Source organism: Schistocerca serialis, chromosome 10 (genome assembly GCF_023864345.2).
Source record: "Schistocerca serialis cubense isolate TAMUIC-IGC-003099 chromosome 10, iqSchSeri2.2, whole genome shotgun sequence".
Classification (NCBI taxonomy): Eukaryota; Metazoa; Arthropoda; class Insecta; order Orthoptera; family Acrididae; genus Schistocerca; species Schistocerca serialis.
In genome coordinates this window covers 185723071-185750146 of record NC_064647.1, presented here as the reverse complement: position 1 = coordinate 185750146, position 27076 = coordinate 185723071, and the positions used below count along the sequence as shown (strand labels likewise).

At 45.6% G+C, this 27076-nt stretch overlaps 1 protein-coding gene across 1 annotated transcript in view; it reads left to right on the top strand.

Annotated features, from left to right (window-relative positions):
• The window catches only part of LOC126424662 (myogenesis-regulating glycosidase-like), a 56027-nt gene that overhangs the window by 5559 nt on the left and 23392 nt on the right, over nucleotides 1-27076 (top strand). Inside the window, exons 2-3 of the mRNA XM_050087392.1 lie at nucleotides 5968-6947; nucleotides 24803-25237. Of these exons, the coding sequence (XP_049943349.1) occupies nucleotides 5968-6947; nucleotides 24803-25237 (1415 nt within the window). The remainder of the gene's footprint in view (nucleotides 1-5967; nucleotides 6948-24802; nucleotides 25238-27076) is intronic.

Here is a 27076-nt window from a genome sequence, read left to right as displayed (position 1 = left end):
CCCCATTAGACTTCTTTTTATGGGGTTATGTCAAGGACGAGGTCTATCGAACACGTGTACCAGATCTTGAAACCCTGCGGCAATGGATAACCACAGTCATTGAATCGATCCCTCCAGTGACGTTGGCTAATGTGTGGACGGAAATTGAATATCCCCTAGATGTGCTATGTGCTACCAAGGGTGCTCATGTGGAAGTTTACTGATGTGTGAAAAAAACTTTGATAGTTGAGTTATCAATTTATGTAATCAGGGAAAGACTTTTCGGACACCCTACATAGTCAAATTGAAACGGAAGCTTTGGGTCTGGTTTTTGCCCTAGTGGAGGTCTACGATTTCGTGTACGGTCGTCATTAAACGCTGCAGACAGATCACAAACCTTTGGTTTCTTTGTTTCATACAGGTGCTGCAGCACCCACCCAGACAGCGCGCCGCCTCCAGCGTTGGGTGCTCTTCCTGGCGATGTTCGACTTTGATATTGTCTACCGCACCTCTGAACGGCACGCAAACGCCGATTTTCTGTCCTGGCTGCCTGCTGGGGCGGACCGTGAGTTTGACGCTTCCCCCTCGGTTTGTTTCCATGTGGTCCTGGACGTAGACGCAGCTCTGGACTCGCTTCCATTGGATGCTGGTGTGGTCCAGTAGGCCACCGCTCGGGATCAGACACTGCAAGGTCTCCGCCACCAAACCGCTGCGGGTTGGCCGACCATCCGTAGTAGCGTCCGCAATGCAGAGGTCCAGCACTTTTGGGATCATCGGCGCAGTCTCTTTTCCCGCAGTGACGTTATCCTTTTGCACAGTGATTCCGACGTTCCTCGGGTGGTCATGCGGCATGATTTGCGCCGCTGTGTCCTCGACCTTCTCCACGAGGCCATTGGGGCATCGTGCTCATCAAACAGCTTGCCCGCCGACACCTTTATTGGCGCGGTATGGATAAAGACATTGCCCGCTTCATGTCAGCCTGCACCACATGCCAAACATGTCAGGAAGCACCCCCGCGCCAGTATTTTTCGTGGCCAGATGCTGTCGCTCCATGGGAACGTCTCCTTTTGGATTTTGCAGAGCCGTTTCTTTCCTAGATCAGTATGAGCCACTCCAGACTCCAGGTCGGGATAGCCTTATGTCTCCCGCATGACGAACACCACCTCTGCTGAGACTATCAACATTCTCCGGCACCTCTTTGCTCTCGAGGGACTTCCTGAAACGATTGTTATGGATTACGGTCCACAGTTTACTTTGACCAGTTTTAAGCAATTCTGCACTGCCAATGAAATTTCCCTCGCCCATACCACTCCATTTCATCCTGCATCAAACAGCCGGGTGGAACGTTTTGAGCAGACATTCAAGACCCAGCCCGATAAGCTGCAGAGCCATCACCCACTGGAGGAGGCCATGCTTCTTTCCTTGGCTATGTACTGCGCCCCCCCTCCCCCCCCCCTCCCTCCGTCGGTAAATGTCCAGAAAGTCCAGCGGAGGTACTTCACAGTCGACCATTCCGCTAACCCTTATCTCTCCTGGTTCCCGAGGCTTCTTACCCTCCCTTCCGCCCACACGCCGACACACTCCTTTCGCGTAGGGTAGGAGGTCTGGTCGAGGACCTTCTCTCATCCATGGGTGCGCTGGGTGCCTGCGCCATCACCGAGCTCTGCGGCCGAGCGATGGTGTCTCTCAGGTGGGCCGACGGTTCCGCCGTCGTGAGCACCTCAACCAGCTATGCCCCAGTCTGGTTGGTGGACCGCGACGCCCTGGGAGGGGGGGGGGGGGGTAGCTGCCAGTGCCTGTCACCGCCCGACCTGTGGCGGAACCTCCGCTTCCGCCTCCGTCGCTGTCTCCGCCGCCAGCTGCCCGTGCTGCGTTGCCGCCTCGCGCCCGTGCCAACCATGAACCCATGGACGTCGACCAGGACGCCCCTACTCCTATGGACGTTTGTGCTGCTGTGCGTTTTTTCCCAGTTGGAGAAATGTCGTAGCGGCCCCTTATTGTTAGAGGGCCCGCAGAACCGACACGCAAGATGGGTTGCTAACCCCTTTCAGCAGAGTAGAGAGAAACATCGCCATCGGACTGAAACAGTAACAGACTTTCGAAAACAACACAGAACTACTTCACCAGACAACATGCAACAGTGTTATACCAATCGGAACTCAAATGACTCTTAGTTCTTCCCTGCCGATCGCAGGACACTACACTGCTTGAGGGTCGTGAAGCGTTCAATTGTGGCAGTAAAATCAAATGCAAGTGGCTTATGTCAACCATAGGATCATCACACCGTCAAATCCAATTACTTTTAACAGTTATAAATAATTGTCAGTTATTTTTGCTATCGGGTTTCCCAGACGGGGGTACTGTCAATTCCGAACGCATTCGGAACAGGGCCTGCAAGATTTCCTCCGTACCTCGGACTTGGAATAATTTCTCTCCAATGTATTTCTTATGGACAGCTAACAACCCAAAAAGCTCTATGCGTTATGATCAGTTCTATAGTGCGGGAAGGACAGCATGAGCGGTATGTGCTGGCACGCTGGTGAGTCTAAAGCGGACTAGGTGTCCAGAGCTTTGCAATTGTTCGCAGCGTGTGACAGCAGACATTTAGCCCAGACTGAAAAAACTTAAAGAGGCTGGAAGGATGTCAAACTACCACGTACCTAAGTACCGTGCAAAACGAATAGGGAATGCGGCACGTAACCATCTATTTGTGGTTGCTATTCTCCAGCTGAACACATTTTTATTTAAAAAAAGCAGCCGATACACTAACGAAAATAAATATTTCCAAATGTAGTGGGATTCAAATGAAAGAAATTGGTCCTGCTGTCTTAAGGACAAGAACAATGTTCAGTGAACCTGGAGACCAGAGCACGTACAACTTTACCACTGACAAAATAAAAAAAACTTTGTTTTACGGTCACAAAAATGTAAAAATAACTTGTCAGCTGAAAAGAAAAATGACCTGAAACAGATGCTGTCGTATTTGAAAGTACCTAATATAATAGTATTACTAAGAGTTAATCAATTTAAACTGCTTTGTGCTCTATAGAATTAAAAGAAGGATTAAAAATAATTTAATCACAGGATAAAGTATGTGTAAAATTTATCTCTGAAATGTCTATTTTTAAGAAAACTGATAAATGCTTGAGTTTTCTTTCATTGGAAGTTATCTCGTTTTTGCTGATACCCGTATGGAATTTAGTACATACTGCGTTTTTCTGAATTAATGCCTATTTTCATTGATAAAAGAAAGATAACTTAAAAAATTGCAATAGTAGATAATAAATAGAAATACTGTAGACGTTTTTCATTAAAATACTTTTATAAAACAAAAAAGCTAAATAACTCGGAATCAGTGTTTTGGCACTTAGCCTGTTACACACTGAAGAGCCAAAGAAACTGGTACGCCTGCCTAATATCATGTTGATCACCGGCGAGACCGCAGAAGAGCCGCAACACGACGTGGCATGAACTCGACTAATGTCTGAAGTAGTGCTGGAGGGAACTGACACCGTGAATCCTGCAGGGCTGTCCACAAACTGTAAGAGTACAAGGGGGTGGAGATGTCTTCTGAACAGCACGTTGCAAGGCATCCCAGATATGCTCAATAACGATCATGTCTGGAGAGTCTGGTGGCCAGCGGAAGTGTTTAAACTCGGAAGAGTGCTCCTGGAGTCATTGTGCAGCAATTCTGGACATATCGGGTTTCACACTGTCCTGATGGAAATGCCCAACTCCGTCGGAGTTCACAAAGGACATGAATGGATGCAGGTGATCAGAGAGGCTGCTTACGTACGTGTCACCTGCCAGAGTCGTATCTAGACGTATCAGGAGTCACATATCACTCCAACTGCGCACGCCTCACACCATTACAGACCCTCCACCAGCCTGAATGGTCCCCAATTGAAATGCAGGGTCCATGGATTCGTGAGGCTGTCTCCATTTCGTACACGTCCATCTGCTCGATACAATTTCAAACGAGACTCGTCCGACCAGACAACATGTTTCCAGTCAGCAACAGTCCAATGTCGGTGTTGACGCGCACAGGCGAGGCATAAAGCTTTGTGTCGTGAAATCATCAAGGGCACACGAGTAGGCTTTCGACTCCGAAAGCCCATATCGATGGTGTTTCGTTGAACGGTTCGCACGCTGACACTTGTTGATGGCCCCGCATTAAAATCTGCAGGAATTTCCGGAAGGACTGCACTTAGGTCACGTTGAACGATTCTGTTCAGTCGTCGTTGGTGCCGTTCTTGCAGGATCTTTTTTCGACCGCAGCGATGTCGGAGATTTGATGTTTTACCTGATTCCTGATATTCACGGTTCACTCGTGAAATGGTCGTAGGGCAAAATCCCCATTTCATCGCTACCTCTGAGACGCTGTATCCAATCGCTCGTGCACCGACTATAACACCACGTTCAAACTCACTTAAATCTTGAAACTTCCTGGGAGAGACTCGAACTCGGGACCTTTGCCTTTCGCGGGCAAGTGCTCTACCAACTGAGCTACCCAAGCACGACTCAGGCGCCGTCCTCACAGCCCTAATTCCGCCAGTACCTCGTCTCCTACCTTCCAAACTTCACAGAAGCTCTCCTGTGAACCTGCAGAACTAGCACTCCTGGAGGAAAGGATATTGCGGAGACATGGCTTAGTCACAGCCTGGGAGGTGTTTCATTCCAGTCACTTAAATCTTGATAAACTGTCATTTTAGCAGCGGTAACCGATCTAACAACTACGCCAGACACTTGTCTCATACAGGCGATGCAGATCGCAGCGCCGTCTTCTGCCTGTTTACATATCTCTGCATTTGAACAGACATGCCTGTATCAGTTTCTTTCTACATCTACATCCATACTCCGCAAGCCACCTGACAGTGTGTGGCGGAGCGTACCTTGAGTACCTCTATCGGTTCTCCATTCTATTCCAGTCTCGTATTGTTCATGGAAAGAAGGATTGTCGGTATGCTTGTGTGGGCTCTAATCTCTCTGATTTTATCCTCATGGTCTCTTCGCGAGATATACGTAGGAGGGAGCAATACACTGCTTGACTCTTCGGTGAAGGTAATTCTCGAAACTTCAACAAATCCCCGTACCGAGCTACTGTGCGTCTCTCCTGCAGAGTCTTCCAATGGAGTTTATCTATCATCTCCGTAGCGCTTTCGCTATTACTAAATGATCCTGTAACGAAGCGCTCTGCTCTCCGTCGGATCTTCTCTATCTCTTCTATCAACCCTATCTGGTACGGATACCATACTGCTGAGCAGTATTCAAGCAGTGGGCGAACAAGCGTACTGTAACCTACTTCCTTTGTTTCCGGATTGCATTTCCTTAGGATTCTTCCAATGAATCTCAGTCTGGCATCTGCTTTACCGTCGATCAACTTTATATGATCATTCCATTTTAAATCACTCCTAATGCGTACTCCCAGATAATTTACGGAATTAACTGCTTCCAGTTGCTGACCTGATATTTTGTAGCTAAATGATAGGGGAACTATCTTTCTATGTATTCGCAGAACATTACACTTGTCTACATTGAGATTCAATAGCCATTCCTTGCACCATGCGTCAATTCGCTGCAGATCCTCCTGCATTTCAGTACAATTTTCCATTGTTACAACCTCTCGATATACCACAGCATCATCCGCAAAACGCCTCAGTGAACTTCGGATGTCATCCACAAGGTCATTTATGGATATTGTGAATAGCAACGGTCCTACGACACCCCCCTGCGGCACGTCTGAAATCACTCTTACTTCGGAAGACTTATCTCCATTGAGAAGAACATGCTGCGTTCTGTTATCTAGGAACTCCTCAATCCAATCACACAATTGGTCTGACAGTCCATATGCTCTTACTTTGTTCATTAAACGACTGTGGGGAACTGGCGCTTCAGTGTAGATTTCTACTCTACATATACTGTTGACTAAGGATTTGCTTTAGGAATAAATAGTGTTGCTGTGAGACAAATGTATTTTGATTTTTGCAGGTGGAGACGTCGGCTCGGTCGTTGTATTTGGATACGAGGGTGTTCCTAGTCCATGCGATGGTGCTGGGTCCAGTGATTGTTTCGAGTTCCAGGAGTCGAGGGTTGTCGTCGAGCATTCGGCAAGGGCGGGAGAGTGTGTCACGACTTACATGTCGTTCAACGTCTCATCAATATACTTTGTACAGACGTGCACTCCTTTCAGCGGTAGCCACCTCTACGGCGGCCCGGAGCAGTTCTACCAGTACTGGCCCACAGAGTCGGTCGTGTACAGAAACTACGCGTACGTCACCAAGCAGGAGGACAACGTGGGCGTAGCCGAGCGCTACTGGCTCTTCTCCGACGGCAGGTACATGCACGCGGCGCCGGAAATGCAGCTGTTCGTGAACCAGAACGAGAACGACTCGGTGGGCTGCCTGGGCGTGGCCGCTCAGCTGGAGCCCCCGTACCCCCTGGAGGGAGACATCATCGTACTCAACGAGACGACGTGCGTGTTCGGGGACGCGAGGGAGGCGCACGAGGACGCCGTCGAGAGGTTCCTGGGCAAGCCCTCCGGAGTGCCGGATGAGCGCATGGTCACGCACCCCATCTGGTCGACGTGGGCGCGCTACAAGCGGGACATCGACGACTCGACGGTGAGGCAGCTGGCCGCGGAAGTGGTCGCCAACGGCTTCAACAACAGCCAGATCGAGATAGACGACTCGTGGGAGAGCTGCTACGGCAGTCTGACGTTCGACGCGACCAGGTTCCCCAGCGTGAGCAACCTCACGCGGGATCTCCACGACCTGGGCTTCCGCGTCACCCTGTGGGTGCACCCGTTCGTGAACATCGACTGCGAGCCGTTCTATTCCGAGGCCCTCGCCAGTGGGTACTTCGTCACCAATACGAACGGCAGTGCCAATACCTCCTGGTGGAACGGCGAAGCCGGCGTCGTCGACTTCACGAACCCTGATGCGGCAGCCTGGTGGACCGACAGGCTGTGGGTGAGTACTCTTCTGAATCCAGAGTCGTAACCAGGTATCACGTGACAATGCAGTACCAGTAGCCCTTCCTCCCATAGACTTTGAGGATTATTCAATTATTCAAAAACAGTCTTAATCGCATTTATTATTATTATACCGCCAACCGGTTTCAACTCGACGTAGGGGTCAACTTCTGGGCGTTTACACTGTGAAATTATATATATCCGTCAGAAAGACTCCATTATACAACAGCTAAAATTACGTAAATTTAAAATATGTTACCCACTGGTCGACTGCTGGTGGTGTCACTCCTGTCTACATAATGGCAGGCAACTATGCGAGACTAACCCTTCGTATGGGCTTAAATAGCGTGCTGAGATCACGTGAATAGAGGGCAACAGCCCCAGCGGCGATCAACGGCATTTAATACAGTTTATTATATGTAATTACTAGTCACCTTGGTTTAACATGAATTTAAGTGACAATAAATAACAGAAAACGAAACCATTCCATTTAAAAAGAGTTACAATTATAGTGTTAATTATAAAATAATAACAAATGTTGAAGCCGACCTTGGGGAAGATCAGTTTGGATTCCGTAGAAATATTGGAACACGTGAGGCAATACTGACCTTACGACTTATCTTAGAAGAAAGATTAAGGAAAGGCAAACCTACGTTTCTAGCATTTGTAGACTTACAGAAAGCTTTTGACAATGTTGACTGGAATACTCTCTTTCAAATTATAAAGGTGGCAGGGGTAAAATACAGGGAGCGAAAGGCTATTTTCAATTTGTACAGAAACCAGATGGCAGTTATAAGAGTTGAGGGACATGAAAGGGAAGCAGCGGTTGTGAAGGAAGTGAGACAGGGTTGTAGCATCTCCCCGATGTTATTCAATCTGTATATTGAGCAAGCAGTAAAAGAAACAAAAGAAAAATTCGGAGTAGGTATTAAAATCCATGGAGAAGAAAGAAAACCTTTGAGGTTCGCCCATGACATTGTAATTCTGTCAGAGACAGCAAAGGACTTGTAAGAGTAGTTGAACGCAATGGACAGTGTCTTGAAAGGAGGATATAAGATGAACATCAACAAAAGCAAAACGATAATAATGGAATATAGTCGAATTAAGTCGGGTGATGCTGAGGGAATTAGATTAGGAAATGAGTCACTTAAAGTAGTAAATGAGTTTTGCTATTTGGGGAGCAAAATAACTGATGATGGTCGAAGTAGAGAGGATATAAAATGTAGACTGGCAATGGCAAGAAAAGTGTTTCTGAAGAAGAGAAATTTGTTAACATCGAGTATTGATTTAAGTGTCAGGAAGTCGTTTCTGAAAGTATTTGTATGGAGTGTAGCCATGTATAGAAGTAAAACATGGACGATAAATAGTGTAGACAAGATAACAGAAGCTTTCAAAATGTGGTGGTACAGAAGAATGCTGAAGATTAGATGGGTAGATCACATAACTAATGATGAGGTATTGAATAGAATTGGGGAGAGGAGGAATTTGTGGCACAACTTGACAAGAAGAAGGGACCGGTTGGTAGGACATGTTCTGAGTCATCAATGGATCATAAATTTAGCAATCGAGGGCAGCGTGGAGGGTAAAAATTGTAGAGGGAGACCAAGAGATGAATACACTAAGCAAAGGCTGTAGGTTGCAGTAAGTACTGAGAGATGAAGGAGCTTGCACAGGATAGAGTAGCATGGAGAGTTGCATCAAACCAGTCTCAGCGCTGAAGACAACCACAACAACAACAACAACAAATGTTCCGTAGTGAACTCGTAAAATTCGTAAAAGTAATTTACATTATGTGCCATAATATAAGCCGGCCGCGGTGGCAGTGCGGTTCTGGCGCTGCAGTCCGGAACCGCGGGACTGCTACGGTCGCAGGTTCGAATCCTGCCTCGGGCATGGGTGTGTGTGGTGTCCTTAGGTTAGTTAGGTTTAAGTAGTTCTAAGTTCTAGGGGACTTGTGACCTAAGATGTTGAGTCCCATAGTGCTCAGAGCCATTTGAACCATTTGAATAGAAAGTAAAACATTTTGTGACACACAAAAACTGGTGTCGTCTTGTATTATAATATATCTATTCGTGCATTTACGTAGAAAACATTTGAGTCAATTTACTAAAACGGCTAATATGGAAGGACTACAAAGCTCTCTACTTCTTGTGGTGAGGACGCCGTCTATTCACGTGATCTCAGCACGCTATTTAAGCCCACACGAAGGGTTAGTCTCGCATAGTTCCTGCCGTTATGTAGACAGGAGTGACACCACCAGCAGTCGACCAATGGGTAACATATTTTAAATTTACGTAATTTTAGCTGTTGTATAATGGAGTCTTTCTGGCGGATGTATATAATTTCACAGTGTAAACGCCCAGAAGGTGATCCCTACGTCGGGTTGAAACCGGTTGGCGGTATAATAATAATAAATGCGATTAAGACTTTGTTTGAATAATTGATTAATCATACTAATCGCTGTTAATCACCACAACTATGTTGTCCAAAAATCTTTGAGGATTATTGGCTGTACTAACTGTAGGAAGTATCAGAAGTATTGGGAAGGACAAAAATGCTTTTCTCCTGTTCCATCAGTCATCTTTGCTCTGCTAAGGGGAAAGTCACAAGTACTCAAGGTTAATACAGGCAGAGGAAAAGGAGGAAATGACTGTGAGAAACTTTTCTTCGGACATCGGAATCACCTTGTGTTCATGCTCGTGGATAGCTGCTTGCTGTGAGTGTGTGAGTTCTCTGATATCATAGCACCTGTTCAAGCACTCTCCCCGTGCATCGATATAAACTTGAACTACTTTAATGAGTCATAAATTATGACACATTTCCAATTTTGGGAGATGATAACATGCAATTGGGAGGCTACACAGATACACACAAAGTTCTCATAGCAGATGTTGAAAATTGCGTTTACCAGCATCGACACGCAGCTGTACTCGTTTCACCATATTCCGCGACGCTCTGTAAGGTGTGTCCTCGCCAATGTTTCTCATTTCCTGTGTAATGGCCTCGCGGAGTTCTGCAGTTGACCACGGTCTATTCTTCTGCACTCTGGTTTTAAGATACCCCTACGAGAAAGTATCTGAATAATCTGAAAAAATTTGTGGCCTTCGGATCACCTGACATAATCCCCCCCTCTCTCCCCCAAGTCACCAAAGAAACTACACTCATGCTCATAAATTAAGGGTAATTGCAGAATGTGGTGCCACACAACGTGGCACTACACAAAACTACCGCTAATAGCATAGACACATAGGGAACACGCACGACACAGATCTGAAAGTCCACGGTATTTGTAATAAGTTGAGAAAACCGTCCCAAAACACGTGTGCTTCAAAACACGACTGTTTCCTGCGCATGTACCCCTACATCAGTATGGGATATGATGCACACGTACACATGCTGCACAACGGGTTGACATACTCTGGATCAGGTGGTCGAGCAGCAACTGCGATATAGCCTTCCATTCTTGCACCAGTGCCTGTCGGAGCTCCTGAAGTGTCCTAGGGGTTCGAAGACGTACAGCAATATGTCGACCGAGAGCATCTCAGATGTGGTCGATGGGGTTTAGGTCTGGAGAACAGGCAGGCCACCCCATTCGCCTGATATCTTCTGTTTCAAGGTACTCCTCCATGATGGCAGCTCAGTGGGGCTGTGCGTTATCATCCATCAGGAGGAAGGTGACACCCACTGCACCCCTGAAAAGGCGGACATACTGATGCAAAATGAAGTCCCGATGCACCTGACCTGTTACAGTTCCTCTGTCAAAGACATGCAGGGGTGTACGTGCACCAATCATAATCCCGCCCCACACCATCAAAACACGACGTCCATACAGGTCCCTTTCATGGACATTATGGGGTTGGTATCTGGTGCCTGGTTCACGCCAGATGAAAACCCGGCGAGAATCACTGTTCAGTCTATACCTGCACTCATCTGTGAACATAACCTGGGACCATTGTTCTAATGACCATGTATTGTGTTCTTGACACCAGGCTTTACAGGCTCTCCTGTGATCAGGGGTCTGTGGAATGCACCTTGCAGGTCTGTTCAGTCGTCTCCAGACTGTGTCTGGAGACAACTGTTCCAGTGTCTGCAGTATGGTACCGAGCAAGGCAACCTGCAGTACTCCGTGGCCGTCTGCGGGCACTGACGGTGAGATATCGGTCTTCTTGTGGTGTTGTACACTGTGGACGTCCCATACTGTAACGTCTGGATACGTTCCCTGTGTGCTGGAATCGTTGCCATAATCTTGAGATCACACTTTGTGGCACACGGAGGGCCCATGCTACGACCTGCTTTGTTTGACCAGCCTCCAGTCGCCCTAGTATTCTACCCCTCATAACGTCGTCAATATGTGTTCTTCGAGCCATTTTCAACACACAGTCACCATTAGCACGTCTGAAAACTTCTGCACACTTACTCGCTGCGCTGTACTCTGACATGCACCAACACACTTCTGCGTATGTGGACTGTTGCCAGCACCATCGTGCAACGACCGCAGGTCAAATGCACCGCATGGTCATACCAGGAGGTGATTTAAACCCGCAAACCGCCCACCAGAGCGTGAGTGTATTTACATGTTGCACTAATGCGTTAGACGTTTGGCACATTGCTCCATCTTGTTGGAAATAACCTTGTATAACTTCGGTGACGTCCATTTGCTTCACAAATGTGTTGAAGATGCCCATGTAAACTGTAGTGTCTACGGTCGTATCAAAGAAAATGGTGCAAACAATCCTCAAAGCTGACACTGTGCACCCCGCTCCTGCCTTTTGATCATGCAGTGGTGCTTGTTTGGATGACACGGGGGTTTACACCAACCCACTATCAGCTGTGTTGTGTGTTGATGTAGCCTGATAGATGGAACCACTACTCATCTTCAAACGAAGTTCGGCTGAGAATGTCAGGACCTTGAATATGAAACCCCTGAAATCATAGACAGTAATGCATTCTTTTCCCACGATCTGTTTCTTGCAATGCTTGCATCATATGCACTCTGTACGGTCGCAGTGCCAATTTCTCTGCAGGTTTCTGACACATGCCATGTAAAATGCCTGTCTCCTGGCTCGATCAACGCAGCGATTTTCTTAGTGAGTTCTCCAGTGTCTTCGAACATTATCACTAACGTCTGAACTCAGTACTGTTTTATGTTGACCACTGTCACTGTTTAGTACACCAGTTGTCTCCAGTTTCCTAGCAATCGATAAAACTGTTGCTTCTGTTGGACCATCACGCACATTGAATTCTCTGTGGAATGTCCGTTTTGTTATAACCAATGGGTCTGTCTTCCAGTGTGTTTTCACAGTAAAAACCCGCATGCCTCTATCAGCTAAAAGGCAGCAAACGAGTCACTGAGTTGCTCTTCATTGTACCGCGGCCAGAACTACACATAGACTTCACAAACCGCGAGGGTATGCGAACGAACGAAGACGAGCCGAGCTTGTGCAGCAGTATACCGGGCAAAGGATCTCTTGCGCAGAAACCACAATCAACTTTCCAACAACGGGTGGCACTTCAGATTCCCTCAGAGGTACTGACAACATTAAAACAACATTCTCGTGTCAACGAGGTTTGGAAGGGAAGTTACGACCCATTGAAGTAGTTCAGGTCGTTCTGTACTAAGGGGGACGTTCACCTGGGCTTCCATGGGATTTGCGGTTGTAAGGCCGCTATTACACTATCATATTTCTTTGTCAAAGTTGATGTCAAATATTTATGTCACAGAAATTTGATAGTGTAATAAGGAACTTTGTCAAATATCACATTTTGCCAAAGAAATAAAATCAAATCTAAAGCCTCGCTGTAGAATTCATCATAAAAGTCGTTCGTCTTTTGTTCACTAAAGTGGGAAACGCAACCGCCTGGAACACTGGAATCGCTACAGCTATTTCCCGTCTGTAGTGTGCTTGTAAACATGGCTGCAAAGTTTAGTTGGCGTGTTCCTTCGGCTCCTTATACACACATCAAAATTTTGCATCACCCGGTTCCAAGAACTCCTGAAGATAGACGTTGACTGTGGATGTTGTAGCACAGACATAGTCCCTTTGACTGTCCAGAGATGTCATTAAGCCTGCCCAAAGATGTAAACAACCATGCACGTGCAGCGCCTATTAGACAGCGGGGGTCCGTTAGCCGATCAGTTCCAGTCATTCCACCAGGAAGGAGGTGCACGGCTCGTGTTGTCTGTAGTTCAATCATGCCTAGGCGGTCAATACCGCAGTTCGATCGCGTCCGCATTGTTACTTTGTACCAGGAAGGGATCTCAACAAGGAAAGTGTCCAGACGTCTCGGAGTGAACCAAAGCGATGTCGTTCGGACATGGAGGAGATACAGACAGACAGGAACTGTCGGTGACATGCCTCGCTCAAGCCACCAAAGGGCTACTACAGTGTAAGACAGTTACCTACGGATTATGGCTCGGAGGAAACCTGACAGCAACGCCATCATATTGAATAATGTTTTTCGTGCAGCCACAGGACGTCGTGTTACGACTCAAACTGTGCGCAATAGGCTACATGATGCGTAACTTCACTCCCAACGTCCATGACGAGACAACATGCCGAATGGACCGCTTAGGATTGGCATCGCGTTCTCTTCACCGATGAGTGTCGCATATGCCTTCAATCAGACAATCGTCGGAGACGTGTTTGGAAGCAACCCGGTCAGGCTGAACACCTTAAACACATTGTCCAGCAAGTGCAGCAAGGTGGAGGTTCCCTGCTGTTTTGGGGTGACATTATGTGGGGCCGACGTACGCCGCTGGTGGTGGTGGAAGGCATCATGGCTGTACGATACGTGAATGCCATCCTCAGACCAATAGTGCAACCATATCGGCAGCATATTGACGAAGCATTTGTCTTCATGGACGACAATTCGCTCCCCCATCGTGCACATCTTGTGAATGACTTCCTTCAGGATGGCCAGCATGTTCTCCAGACATGAACCCTATCAAACATGCCTGGGGTAGATTGAAAAGGGCTGTTTATGGACGACGTGACCCACCAACCATTCTGAGGGCTCTACACGGAATCGTCGTTGAGGAGTGGCACAATCTGGACCAACAGTGCCTTGATGAACTTGTGGATAGTATGCCACGACGAATACAGGAAAGCATCAACGCAAGAGAACGTGCTACTGGGTATTAGAGGTACCGGTGTGTGCAGCAATCTGGACCACCAGCTCTGATGGTCTCGCTGTATGTTGGTAAAACATGCAATGTGCGGTTTTCATGAACATCAAACCGAGCGAGGTGGCGCAGTGGTTAGTACACTGGACTCGCATTCGGGAGGACGACGGTTCAATCCCGTCTCCGGCCATCCTGATTTAGGTTTTCCGTGATTTCCCTAAATCGTTTCAGGCAAATGTCGGGATGGTTCCTTTGAAAGGGCACGGCCGATTTCCTTCCCAATCCTTCCCTAACCCGAGCTTGCGTTCCGTCTCTAATGACCTCGTTGTCGACGGGACGTTAAACACTAACCACCACCACCACCACCATGAACATCAAAAAGGGCGGAAATGATGTTGATCTCTATTCTGATTTTCTGTACAGGTTCCGGAACTTTCGGAAGCGAGGTGATGCAAAACTTTTTTTGATGTGTGTAATAACCTTGCTTCGAAAGGGATGGGGGTGTGAGCAAGGGGCACAATTCATGCTATTAATCTTGTGCTGGTGGAAAGGTGGGGTATGTTGCAGGCGACTTCAAATCCCAATCAGAGCTACAGTAAACACCCAGGGAGCTTTTCAGCAAGCTGGATTAAACGACAACACTCTAAAATAAACTTTTTTCTCAAGTCTCCATTGTAGTTTGTCTATTTTTGAACTCTGGATGCCACAAGTTAAACGTGCTTCATCTTGTACTTTCTATTAATTTTGTAGTTGTCGAAACACTCATCATTTTCTTGAGGCCTTTTTCCCGCTGCAATGCGGGGTCGGCCTTGTTACTATTTATTTGGTGGCGTTAGCTGCAGCAGGTGGCCGAATGCCCTTCCTGCCTCCACCCCGAACCCCGCAGGATGGAAGTAGTGTACCCAAGCTGTCTGTGTCTAGTGTAAGCCATGGAATAGTGAGAAAAATTTCAAATGTGTGCTAGTTGTGTAACTGACGTGGAACTTGGGGACCAGCCCGGTATTCACGTTGGGTGACGCGGAAAACCGCCGAAAAACCACATCCAGGCTGGCTGGCGTACCAGCCCTCGTCGTTAATTCGCCGGGCGATCCGGGGCCGGCGTGCCTAGCAGAGCTCAGGAAGCAGCACATTAGCGCTCTCGGCTACCCTGGCGGGTGTTGAAGCACGCTTTTGAAGTTATTTTGGTTAAAATGCACTGCAGTATTCGAGGGGAGCAGCTCTCTCCTGTGCCAAGAAATAGCAATTTATGGGGAACCCATGCATTACTCAAGTAAGTATTCTGCTTTGTAATACACTACTGGTCATTAAAATTGCTACACCAAGAAGAAATGCAGATGATAAATGAGTATTCATTGGACAAATATATTATACTAGAACTAACATGTGATTACATTTTCACGCAATTTGAGAGCATAGATGATGAGAAATCAGTACCCAGAACAACCACCTCTGGCCGTAATGACGGCCTTGATACGCCTGGGCATTGAGTCAAACAGAGCTTGGATGGCGTGTACAGGTACAGCTGCCCATGCAGCTTCAACACGATACCACAGTTCATCAAGACTAGTGACTGGCGTATTGTGACGAGCCAGTTGCTCGGCCAGCATTGACCAGACGTTTTAAATTGGTGAGAGATCTGGAGAATGTGTTGGCCAGGGCAGCAGTCGGACATTTTCTCTATCCAGAAAGGTCTGTACAGGACCTGCAACATGCAGTCGTGCATTATCCTACTGAAATGTAGGGTTCCGCAGTGATCGAATGAAGGGTAGAGCCACGGGTCGTAACACATCTGAAATTTAACGTCCACTGTTCAAAGTGCCGTCAATGTGAACAAGAGGTGACCGAAACGTGTAACAAATGGCACCTCATACCATCACCCCACTTCATATGCCAGTATGGCGATGACGAATACACGCTTCCAATGTGTGTTCACCGCGATGTCGCCAAATACGGATGCGACCATAATGATGCTGTAAACAGAAACTGGATCCATCCGGCAAAAATGACGTTTTGCCATTCGTGCACCCAGGTTCGTCGTTGAGTACACCATCGCAAGTGCTCCTGTGTGTGATGCGGCGTCAAGGGTAACCGCAGCAATGGTCTCCGAGCTGATAGTCCATGCTGCTGCAAACGTCGTCGAACTGTTCGTGCAGATGGTTGTTGTCTTACAAACGTCCCGATCTGTTGGGGCTGCACGATTCGTTACAGCCATGCGGATAAGATGCCTGTCATCTCGACTGCTAGTGATACGAGGACGTTAGGATCCAGCACGGCGTTCCGCATTATCCTCCTGAATCCACCGCTTCCATATTCTGCTAATACTCATTGGACCTCGACCAACGCGAGTAGCAATGTCGCGATACGATAAACCGCAATCGCGACAGGCTACAATCTGACCTTTATCAAAGTCGGAAACCTGATGGTACGCATTTCATCTCCTTACACGAGGCATCACAGCAACGTTTCACCAGGCAACGTCGGTCAACTTCTGTTTGTGAGCACGTTGTAGGTCTCGCCAACCTTGTGTGAATGCTCTGAAAAGCTAATCATTTGCATATCACAGCATCTTCTTCCTGTCGGTTAAATTTCGCGTCTGAGCACGTCATATTCGTGGTGTAGCAATTTTAATGACCGGCAGTGTATTAGGGGCCACTTTACTGAGCAAATACTGAAACGCACTCTTTTCCATTCGTGAGCAATTTATATATGATTTGATGTTCTCCACTTAGAGGTCTCGTATCAAATTTTACTGAATGCTTTTGTTATCTCAACATAAAACACACGGCTTCATACAAGCATGTTTCCTCTCTTTCTGCCGCCTCTCGTTAAAATGCATACACACTGCAGTTGTGGTACAAGCAACTGCAGCGCGTAATAACCAGTTATTGTTGTCCGCCATGTTGAACTTTGACGAAAAATATGATGACAGTGTAATACCCCTTTTTAGTTCTTTGTCAAAGAAATTCCACGAATGCTTGATCATATTTCTTTGTCAAAGAAATTTGATAATGTGATACTGGCCTAGTCGCAGGCTTCGTGACAACTGTGGATTTCACCGAGCGAGGTGGCGCAGTGGTTAGACACTGGACTCGCATTCGGGAGGACGACGGTTCAGTCCCGCGTCCGGGCATCCTGATTTAGGTTTTCCGTGATTTCCCTAAATCACTCCAGGCAAATGCCGGATGGTTCCTCTGAAAGGGCACGGCCGACTTCCTTCCACATCCTTCCCTAAACCGATGAGACCGATGACCACGCAGTCAGGTCTCCTTGCCCAAACAACCAACCAACCAACTGTGGACTTCGTGAATATTATTGCGGACGACCTGCGTCCGTTCGTGCCTGATGTGTCCTGTGACGGCGACGGCATCTTCCAGCAGGATAACTCTCCGTACCACAACGCCAGAACTGTATGACAGTAGTTTCACGTGCATGATAGTCAACACAGATTGATGTAATGACCATGGTTCAAATCTTATATCTCTGGCAGGAAACAAAGGATGTCATTAGGAAAGTGACATGTATCAAGCTATCAGGCATTATTCAACTGGAAACTAATTACATGTGGGGTCCCCCAAGGTTCCATTTTGGGGGCCTTACTTTTTCTTGTGTATATCAATGACCTTTCATCAGTAACATTACCAGATGCCAAATTCGTTTTGTTTTCTGATGATACAAACACTGCAATAAATAGCAAATCAAATGTAGTCTTAGAAATATCAACTAATAAAATATTTCTGGACTGTAATCACTGGTTCCTAGCCAATTCTTTGTCACTAAACTTTGAAGAAACACACTACATGAAGTTCAGAACTTGTAAGGGGTGTTCCACGAGTATATGCATAAGATACGATGACAAGCGGATAGAAGAAGTGGACAGTGTTAAATTCTTGGGATTACAGCTTGATAATAAATTCAACTGGGAGGAGCATACCACAGAACTGCTGAAGGGTCTTAACAAATCTCTATTTCCAATGCGAATTGTGTCAGACATAGGGGATATAAAAATGAAAAAGCTGGCATACTATGCTTACTTTCATTCCGTAATGTCATATGGGATTATTTTTTGGGGTAATTCATCGAGCCAAGCTAAAGTTTTCCGGGCACAAAAACGTACAATAAGAGTTATATGTGGTGTGAACTCAAGAACATCCTGCAGAAGCCCTTTTAGGGAACTAGGGATACTAACTACTGCTTCCCAATATATTTATTCCTTAATGAAATTTTCCATTAAAAATATATCACTTTTTCAAACCAACAGCTCAATTCATGGAATCAATACTAGAAATAAGAATAATCTTCACAAGGATTTAAAGTCACTTAGTCTTGTACAAAATGGTGTGCATTATTCAGGAACACACATTTTCAATAACTTGCCAGCAGCCATAAAAGCTTAACAACCAATTAAATTCAGTTTAAGAGAAGCCTAAAGGATTTATTGGTGGCCAACTCCTTCTACTCCACTGATGAATTTCTCAGTAAAACCAACTAATATAACTTCTGCACAATTTCAGTGCAGTAATGTGTGTGTGTGTGTGTGTGTGTGTGTGTGAGTACAATCTAACTTCTGCACCATTTCTATGCAGTAATGTGTTCATTGTATTATAGTAGTTGTATTACACGTTTTATTACCTTATAAATAAATAAAAGACTTTTTTATTTTAAATTCAGTGGATTAGTATTTGTAAAATAACTTTCATATAGTGTTCATTAAAAAATGACGATCATTCCACCTGGGACCTGTGGAATGGTACATTAGCTTATTTGTTTTAGTTGTAAATATTTGTCATGTATTGCTGTTTTTCTGACGTGTTCTACATCCTGGAGGACCTCCTCACTATGGATCAATTGGAATGGAAGTAGAGTCGCTGCCATTCCAAAGACGGAGCAACACGCTGTTAAACAAGTGGTCATAATGTTTTACACAAATTTTTGAAGTCATAGTTGTGCTTGCTGGATAGTCGACGAAACATCCTTCTCAACGGCATATTACTATTTCCTGCAAGATTTAAGTGCTATGGGCCGGCCACTGTGGCCGAGCGGTTCTAGCAGCTTCAGCCTGGAACCGCGCCACCGCTACGGTCGCAGGTTCGAATCCTGCCTCGGGCATGGATGTGTGTGATGCCCTTAGGTTGGTTAGGTTTAAGCATTTCTAAGTTCTAGAGGACTGATGACCTCAGCTGTTAAGTCCCATAGTGATCAGAGCAATTTCAACCATTTAAGTGTCGATGGACGATTAGTTGGGCAACTAAACACGAAATTTTGGTGTTCTGTTAGCTTATTGATAAGTTACCTATGTGGTTTCTGTTCTTTAGGACATGTCCAAAAGTGTCTGGAAGAACAGAAATAGTTTTTGGGCTGCCACCATTAATACTCAAGACACAAAGGAATTAAAGACATTAGTTGCCAGTGGCCATTGATGTAAGTCAATGGGGATAGTTGAAAATTTGTGCCAAATCAGGATTAGAACCGGGGTCTCCTGCTGACCAGTACGCCACCTGGCCACAGTGGTCATCGCAAGTGCGCGGATTATCCTAGTACGCGTCCCGTCAGACTCAAGTTCTCAACATTACTGATGTAGTGCCACTTGCCGTTAATCCTCATTACTCGCGGCATTTCGCCGATTTCTGTAGGAATTCGAGATTGGTGTGCATCTGCACAGAAGGGATCATTGCCCATATTCGCCTTATTGTAGAAGTGGTGTCTGTTCTTTCGGACCACACCACGCTGAAATAGTGAGCCATCAGCTCATAGGTCCGTTTTTCAGAGAGGGAACACTGAACGCACACAAGTATCGTAGCCTCTTAACGGACCATCTTCCACGGATGCCTGAAGGCATTCCTCTGCAGACTAAGAGGAATCTGTGGCACTCCATGATAGCTGTCCAGGCCATGGTCGACAAAGTACTGCAGCATGTCTTTACCAATTTTTTCTAAATCGTTTGATTGGATGCAGAGGACCTGTACCTTGGTCGGCGCATTCCTCGTATTTGACAGCTGCAGAGTTTTCTCTGTGGGGAATACTGAAAGATGCTGTTCACAAGGACATATCAAATACACAAGATTATTATTATTCTCGTGTCAAAAACATACAGGTACATGTACATACATTTTACACAGTTATGATTAAATTACTTTTGACCAAAACTTGGTCACTTCCAGTGTATTTTCTGTTGCCTGTTGACAGTCATCTTCTGTAAAGGAGACTGGACGCAATCGACACCGAAGCGTGTGCTGGACTGTCTGTTCTTCTCCACAGTCACACCGAATATCATTTGGATCAATGTATCCCCATTTTGCCAGGTTAACTTTTGATCTTCCAACTCCAGATCTCAGTCTGTTGAGGGACTTCCAAGTTGTCCATTTCCTGACATGGACTGGAGATAAAGCTTCAACAATCCTTTTCCAACCCGGGGGAAAGTAGGTCTTAGCCCTCCATAGTTGTAAACAAGCTTTTTCAACAGTGGTTCTAGTTCCTTCCTTGACTTCAGTCGTTGCAGATGCGATTCATGCCCATACAGAGGACGAGTACGTTCCTGTTCCACTGCCTTTCTTTCCCTGTTCGCAACTATCTCTCTTCCAACAGGTGGTGGTGCTATTCCTGCGAGGTGGTAAAGCCATTCGCCTGAAATGGATTTCAAGCAACCTGTTATAATTCTGCAGGTTTCGTTGGCAGCCACATCCACCTGTTTGGCACGAGTAGAATTATACCAAACAAGACAGGCATACTTTGCCGCAGAATAGCATAGTGCCATTGCAGATGCTCGGATTGTTTCAGGTTGGCTACCCCACTGTGATCCGACCAGTTTCCGTAGGAGATTGTTCCTGGTGGAGACTTTCGATTTAAATTTCATGCAGTGCTTTTTGAAAGTGGAGAGATCTGCAAGTGCCACTCCTAGGTATTTTGGAGTCTAGTAGTGTTCCAGTTCGACCCCCGACCATACTATTTTCAATTTGCTAGTGGCTTCCTTGTTTCTCAGATCAAACGCACACACTTGGGTCTTTGAAGGGTTTGGTTTAAGCTCGTTTGTGTTGTAGCGTCTGAATAGATCTTCAAGGGCATTCGTGAGGTTCTTCATTGATTCAATTCTGTGCTCTGCGTGCTAAAGCGAGGTCGTCAGCATATAACAAGCTCCTGGTGTTTGGGGCTATAGGTTGGTCTTACACCCGATAATGTGAAGGGCTTATTTCAATAGTGGTACAACACCATTTTTGTTCATTGTGAGATACAGAGTCCTAAAGTTAAATGAGCGCTGAAAAATCTGCAGTTGAGATACCAGAAATATTCAAGCATATGGGTTCTTGTGTAACGATGTATTTCTGCAACTTGCTCAGACATCTCTGCTGAAATCCTAGCATGTGTGCAGCAGTCGTTCCACACTGGACTGGAATCACGAATTGCCGTTCCTGATGGTCATTTTGCACACAACGTGTGATGATAATTTGCCTCGTTACTGGTCAGACTCTACATAACTAATGAATGTGCTTTTGTTGTTCTTTAGTGTGTGCTGCCATAGGTATTGTACAAGTGTTGGTGTGGGAACTTTACAAAATACGGTATCTCGTGAACGACTCGCACTAGAATCCTGCAATAAGCACCACTGACATTCTAATTTAGACTACTTTTAATTTTTCTGTCAACAGGCATTGTTACATTTCAAAAGTGTATGTCTGCACAAAAATAAACTTTCTAAGTATTATTAAAATCTGTTTATTTGCGGACAATACGAACCCCTGACTTCTAATTCATTTTGTGATAACCGCACATCAGTAGCATGTAATGTTATGTGTGCCTCACTGCTTTTTTTTCTTTAATTAATTAGTGCCTGATTTTATTCTGAGAAGCTCAGCAATGTATGTAAATAACGTAAATGTCAATGTGATTCAAAAAGTACTTGAAGTGAAGTGAAGCGCAGCTGGTCAGCAAGAAACTCTTTAGCGCGCAATCTCCGCAACGATACTATTAGAGAATCTTTTAGTATGGACTCTTAAAAAAAGACAATTGATTTTATTAAAAAAAGGACTGTTTATCTGTATCTTGTGGAAAGAGGACGTGTTGCTAGGCCGTCGCTCAGAACGTATTGTTACATGTAATGAAAATTGATATTTTAGTGACAAAACCGAGTGAAGCATGTGTAATAGTAGCCAAACATTTATGTATACAAATATTCTGGAAGTGAAGAATAGAAATATTTTGTTTTTGAAAAAAAGGCGAACTTCATTGTCGTTGCTGTCTATCAATCGACAGAATTGTAAGTGTACAAAGTTCACTAAAATATAGGAAAAGAAATGCATTTTCGATAGTTTTCATTCAATAAGTAACAACCTCTCATAATTTATTAATTACTGTTTTTGGATTACGTTCTTGTAAAATAGTATGTTGCTGAACTCCACTGACCAATTTTGATGTAGCAGGACGTGTAGTTTGAAGGCAGTTTGTGTGCCAAGCAATCTCCTTTTCTCACGAAAAGCAGATTGCTGTCTGATCTTACTTACTTACAACAGTGGTCCCTTAGGTATGAAAAGCAACGAAAACTTGGACTCAAAGCTATCCGAAATACGGCCAAGTAACTAACAGTTTTTTTAACCTTAAAGAACACTAACTTCCTCCAAATTGTAAAACGTCACCAACTGGTGCAGGAGCTGATCATTCAAGGAGGCAGCAACCAAAATTCAGGTACTAGTTACGACTTAAAGTAAAAATCTCAATCAAAAATCAATCTCTCTCTCTCCAAGCACATAAATGAATATTCATATTACGAGGGCTGTCCAGAAAGTAAGTTACGATCGGTCGCGAAATGAAAACGACTATGAAAACCCGATAAAGCTTTGCAAAGATGTGTTGGGCAGTGTCTCTAGTATGACTCTAGGTAGAATTATGTCGCTCTTTTCATTCCTGAGCTCTTAGTGAGCGCGTAAAGATGTTATAGGAAATAGTGTCTCCCGCCAAGTACGAGGGCCTGGTGAGAATTTTCCCCTGAAGCTATGCAACCAACATTACATAACTGTAGTGCGGTTTTTTCTTCAAGACAATTCTCAGCCTCATTCTGCAGGGGCAATGAAGGTGTTCCTGCATCGTTTCAATTGGAAATGTTTGTTTACCCACAATACAGCCCGTAATTGTCTCCCACTGAGTTTCATCTCTGCTCAAACGAACCGCTGACTATGAAGACAACATTTTGGCACAGACAACGAGCTTTAGGCCAGCGTAGAGAATTGGAGGAAAGCACTGGCGGCTGCCTTCTATGATGAGGGTATTGGAAAGTTTGTACAACGCTACGACGAATGTCTGAGTCAGAACGGCGACTACGTAGAGAAGCAGCTGAAAGGTGTAGCTAACTGTTACAAATGAAACATTTCTGATTGTCACTGTGATTTTCATTTCACGATCAATCGTAACTTACTTTCTGGACAGCCCTCGTACTAACAAGGGAACCTCCTCATCGCACCCCCCTCAGATTTAGTTATAAGTTGGCACAGTGGATAGGCCTTGAAAAACTGAACACAGATCAATCGAGAAAACAGGAAGAAGTTGTGTAGAACTCAGAAAAATTAAGTAAAATATACAAACTGAGTAATCCATGCGAATGATATACAACATCTGGGACAGACTGAACTCACGAGCGCCATGGTCCCGTGGTTAGCGTGAGCAGCTGCGGAGCGAGAGATCTTTGGTTCAAGTCTTCCTTCGAGCGAAAATTTTAATTTTTTATTTTCAGACAATTATCAAAGTTCAGGCACTCACACATAATCAACTTCGCTCTCCAAAATTCCAGGACATGTTCAGATTTGCTTGGACATATGCAGTATTTGTGGGTCTGCACACGGAAAAATTTGAAAACGTTAAAAACATATGTTTTGACAGAGCACAAGGAAAAGTGAGCGACTGTGAAACTGTTGGATTCATTTGTTGCAGTTTATGTGACAAACTCTGATGTTTTCATCACTTTTTTGGGAGTAATTATCATATCCACAAGAAAACCTAAATCGGGCAACGTAGGAGAATGTTTTTACCCATTCGCCAAGTGTACAAGTTATGTGGCTGGACAACATATTCCTGTCATGTGACGCACATACCGTCACCAGTGTCGCATAGAATATATCAGACGTGTTTTCCTGTGGAGGAATCGGTTGACCTATGACCTTGCGATCAAATGTTTTCGGTTCTCATTGAAGAGTCACGTCCTTTCGTCTACTAATCGCACGGTTTTGCGGTGCGGTCGAAAAACACAAACACTAAACTTATTACAGTGAACAGAGACGTCAATGAACAAATGGACAGATCATAACTTTGCGAAAATAAAGAAAAATTTTTCGCCCTAGGGAGACTTGAACCAAGAACCTCTCGTTCCGCACTTGCTCACGCTAACTACGGGACCACGGCGCTCCTGAGGTCAGATTGTGCATGATGTTGGCTATCTTCGCTTAGACTAATCAGTTGGTATATTTTGCTTATTTTTTCATAGTTCCACACAACTTCTTCCTTTTTTCTCGATTGATCTGTGTTCAGTTTCTCAAGGCCTATCCACTGTGCCAACTTATAACGAAATCTGAGGGGGGTGCGATGGGGAGGTTCCCTTGTAAGATAAAAGTCATTTTATAAGCATTTTCCATTTCTGTAATATCTGCAGTGCAAGTTTTAGGTGATTCACTCTGTATATCTCAATACATTTAACTTGTACAATCAGTCAACCTGACTATAGCATTCGTCCACGATTCTCATTTTATTTCCAGACACTGCGAAACGAGACTGGTATCGACTCGTTTAAGTTCGATGCAGGAGAGACCAGCTGGCTGCCACAGTTGCCCGACATAGAGCCCGTAGAACTGAGTCCGATGCAGTTCACTGAGGACTACGTGAGGACTGTCTCGCAATTCGGCTCTATGATAGAAGTGCGCGTAGCCGCGCGAACCCAGGACTTGCCGGTGTTTGTGCGCATGCTCGACAAGGACTCCAGGTGGGGCTTCGACAACGGACTGTCGACACTCGTGACGACTTTGCTGCAGATGAACATGGTGGGCTATCCCTTCGTGCTGCCAGACATGGTGGGCGGCAATGGCTACGGCAGCGACACGCCCACCAAGGAGCTCTTCATACGCTGGCTGCAGGCCACCGTCTTCATGCCGGCCATACAGTTCTCCTACACGCCGTGGGACTTCGACGACGAGGTACGTTCCCATCTCTACATTGTACCTTGTCCAGATTTTCTATTACACTTCTGGCCATTAAAATTGCTACACCACGAAGATGACGTGCTACACACGCGAAATTTACCCGACCGGAAGAAGATGTTGTGATATGCAAATGATTAGCTTTTCAGAGCATTCACACTCTTGTCGTTGGCGACACCTACAACGTGCTGACATCAGGAAAGTTTCCAACCGATTTCTCATACACAAACAGCAGCTGACCGGCGTTGCCTGGTGAAACATTGTTGTGATGCCTCATGTAAGGAGGAGAAATGCGTACCATCACGTTTCCAACCTTGATAAAGGTCAGATTGTACCCTATCGCGATTGCGATTTATCGTATCGCGGCACTGCTGTTCGCGTTGGTCGAGATCCAATGACTGTTTGCAGAATATGGAATCGGTCGGTTCAGGAGGGTAATACGGAACGCCGTGATGGATCCCAACGGCCTCGTATCACCAGCAGTCGACATGACAGGCATCTTGTCCGCATGGCTGTAACGGATCGTGCAGCCAAGTCTCGTCCCTGAGTCAACAGATTGGGACGTTTGCAAGACAACAACCATCTGAACGAACAGTTCGATGACGTTTGCAGAAGCATGGACTACCAGCTTGGAGACCATGGCTGGGGTTACCCCTGACGCTGCATCACAGACAGGAGCGCCTCCGATGGTGTACTCAACGATGAACCTGGGCGCATGAATGGCAAAACGTCATTTTTACGGATGAATCCAGCTCCTGTCTACAGCATCATGATGGTCGCATCCGTGTTTGGCGACATCGCGGTGAACGCTCATAGGAAGCGTGTATTCACCCGGCGTTATGGTATAGGGTGCGATTGGTTACACGTCTCGTTCACCTCTCGTTCGCATTGACGGCACTTTGAACAGTGGACGTTACATTTCAGTTGTGTTACGACACGTGGCTCTACCCTGCACTCGATACTTGCGGAACCCTACACTTCAACAGAATAATGCTCGACCGCATGTTGCCGGCCCTGTACGATCCTTTCTGGATACGGAAAATGTTCGACTGCTGCCCTGGCCAGTACATTCTCCAGATCTCTCACCAATTGAAAACGTCTGGTCAATGGTGGCCGAGCAACTGGCTCGTCACAATACGCGAGTCACTACTCTTGATGAACTGTGGTATCGTGTTGAAGCTGCATGGGCAGCTGTACCTGTACACGCCATCCAAGCTCTGTTTGACTCAATGCCCAGGCGTATCAAGGCCGTTATTACGGCCAGAGGTGGTTGTTCTGGGTACTGATTTCTCAGGATCTATGCACCCAAACTGCGTGAAGTGTAATCACATGTCAGTTCAGGTACAATATATTTGTCCAATGAATACCCGTTTATCATCTGCATTTCTTCTTGGTGTAGCAATTTTAATGGCCAGTAGTGTACTTTCCATGGATCCTCACGACAGCAGTACACGAGAAACCGACCACCTTCGTCGTTTCCGAAATGCTCGTTCCTAGGCTCCCAGCGATTGCAATCTGTCATCATCAAAATCATCATCTCCTTCCAATGATTAGGTGTTATATTCACCTGCTCTGGCCTCTATGATCTGTCCATCCAGCTATCTCTTCTGAGGTCTACCTAGTCGTCTCTTTCCAGTAGGCCAATAATTCATCACCCTTTTGAATAATCTATTTTCAGTTATTCCGTCAACACAATACTTCCATTTCCTTCTATTCACTTCTATATTGTCAGTAACTAAAAATATTTTAGTTCTAATATTATTGTTTCATTTCTTATTTTATCCATTTTATTCCAGCCTCTTACATATGTCACGAACTTCATCTCTGCTGCTTGTA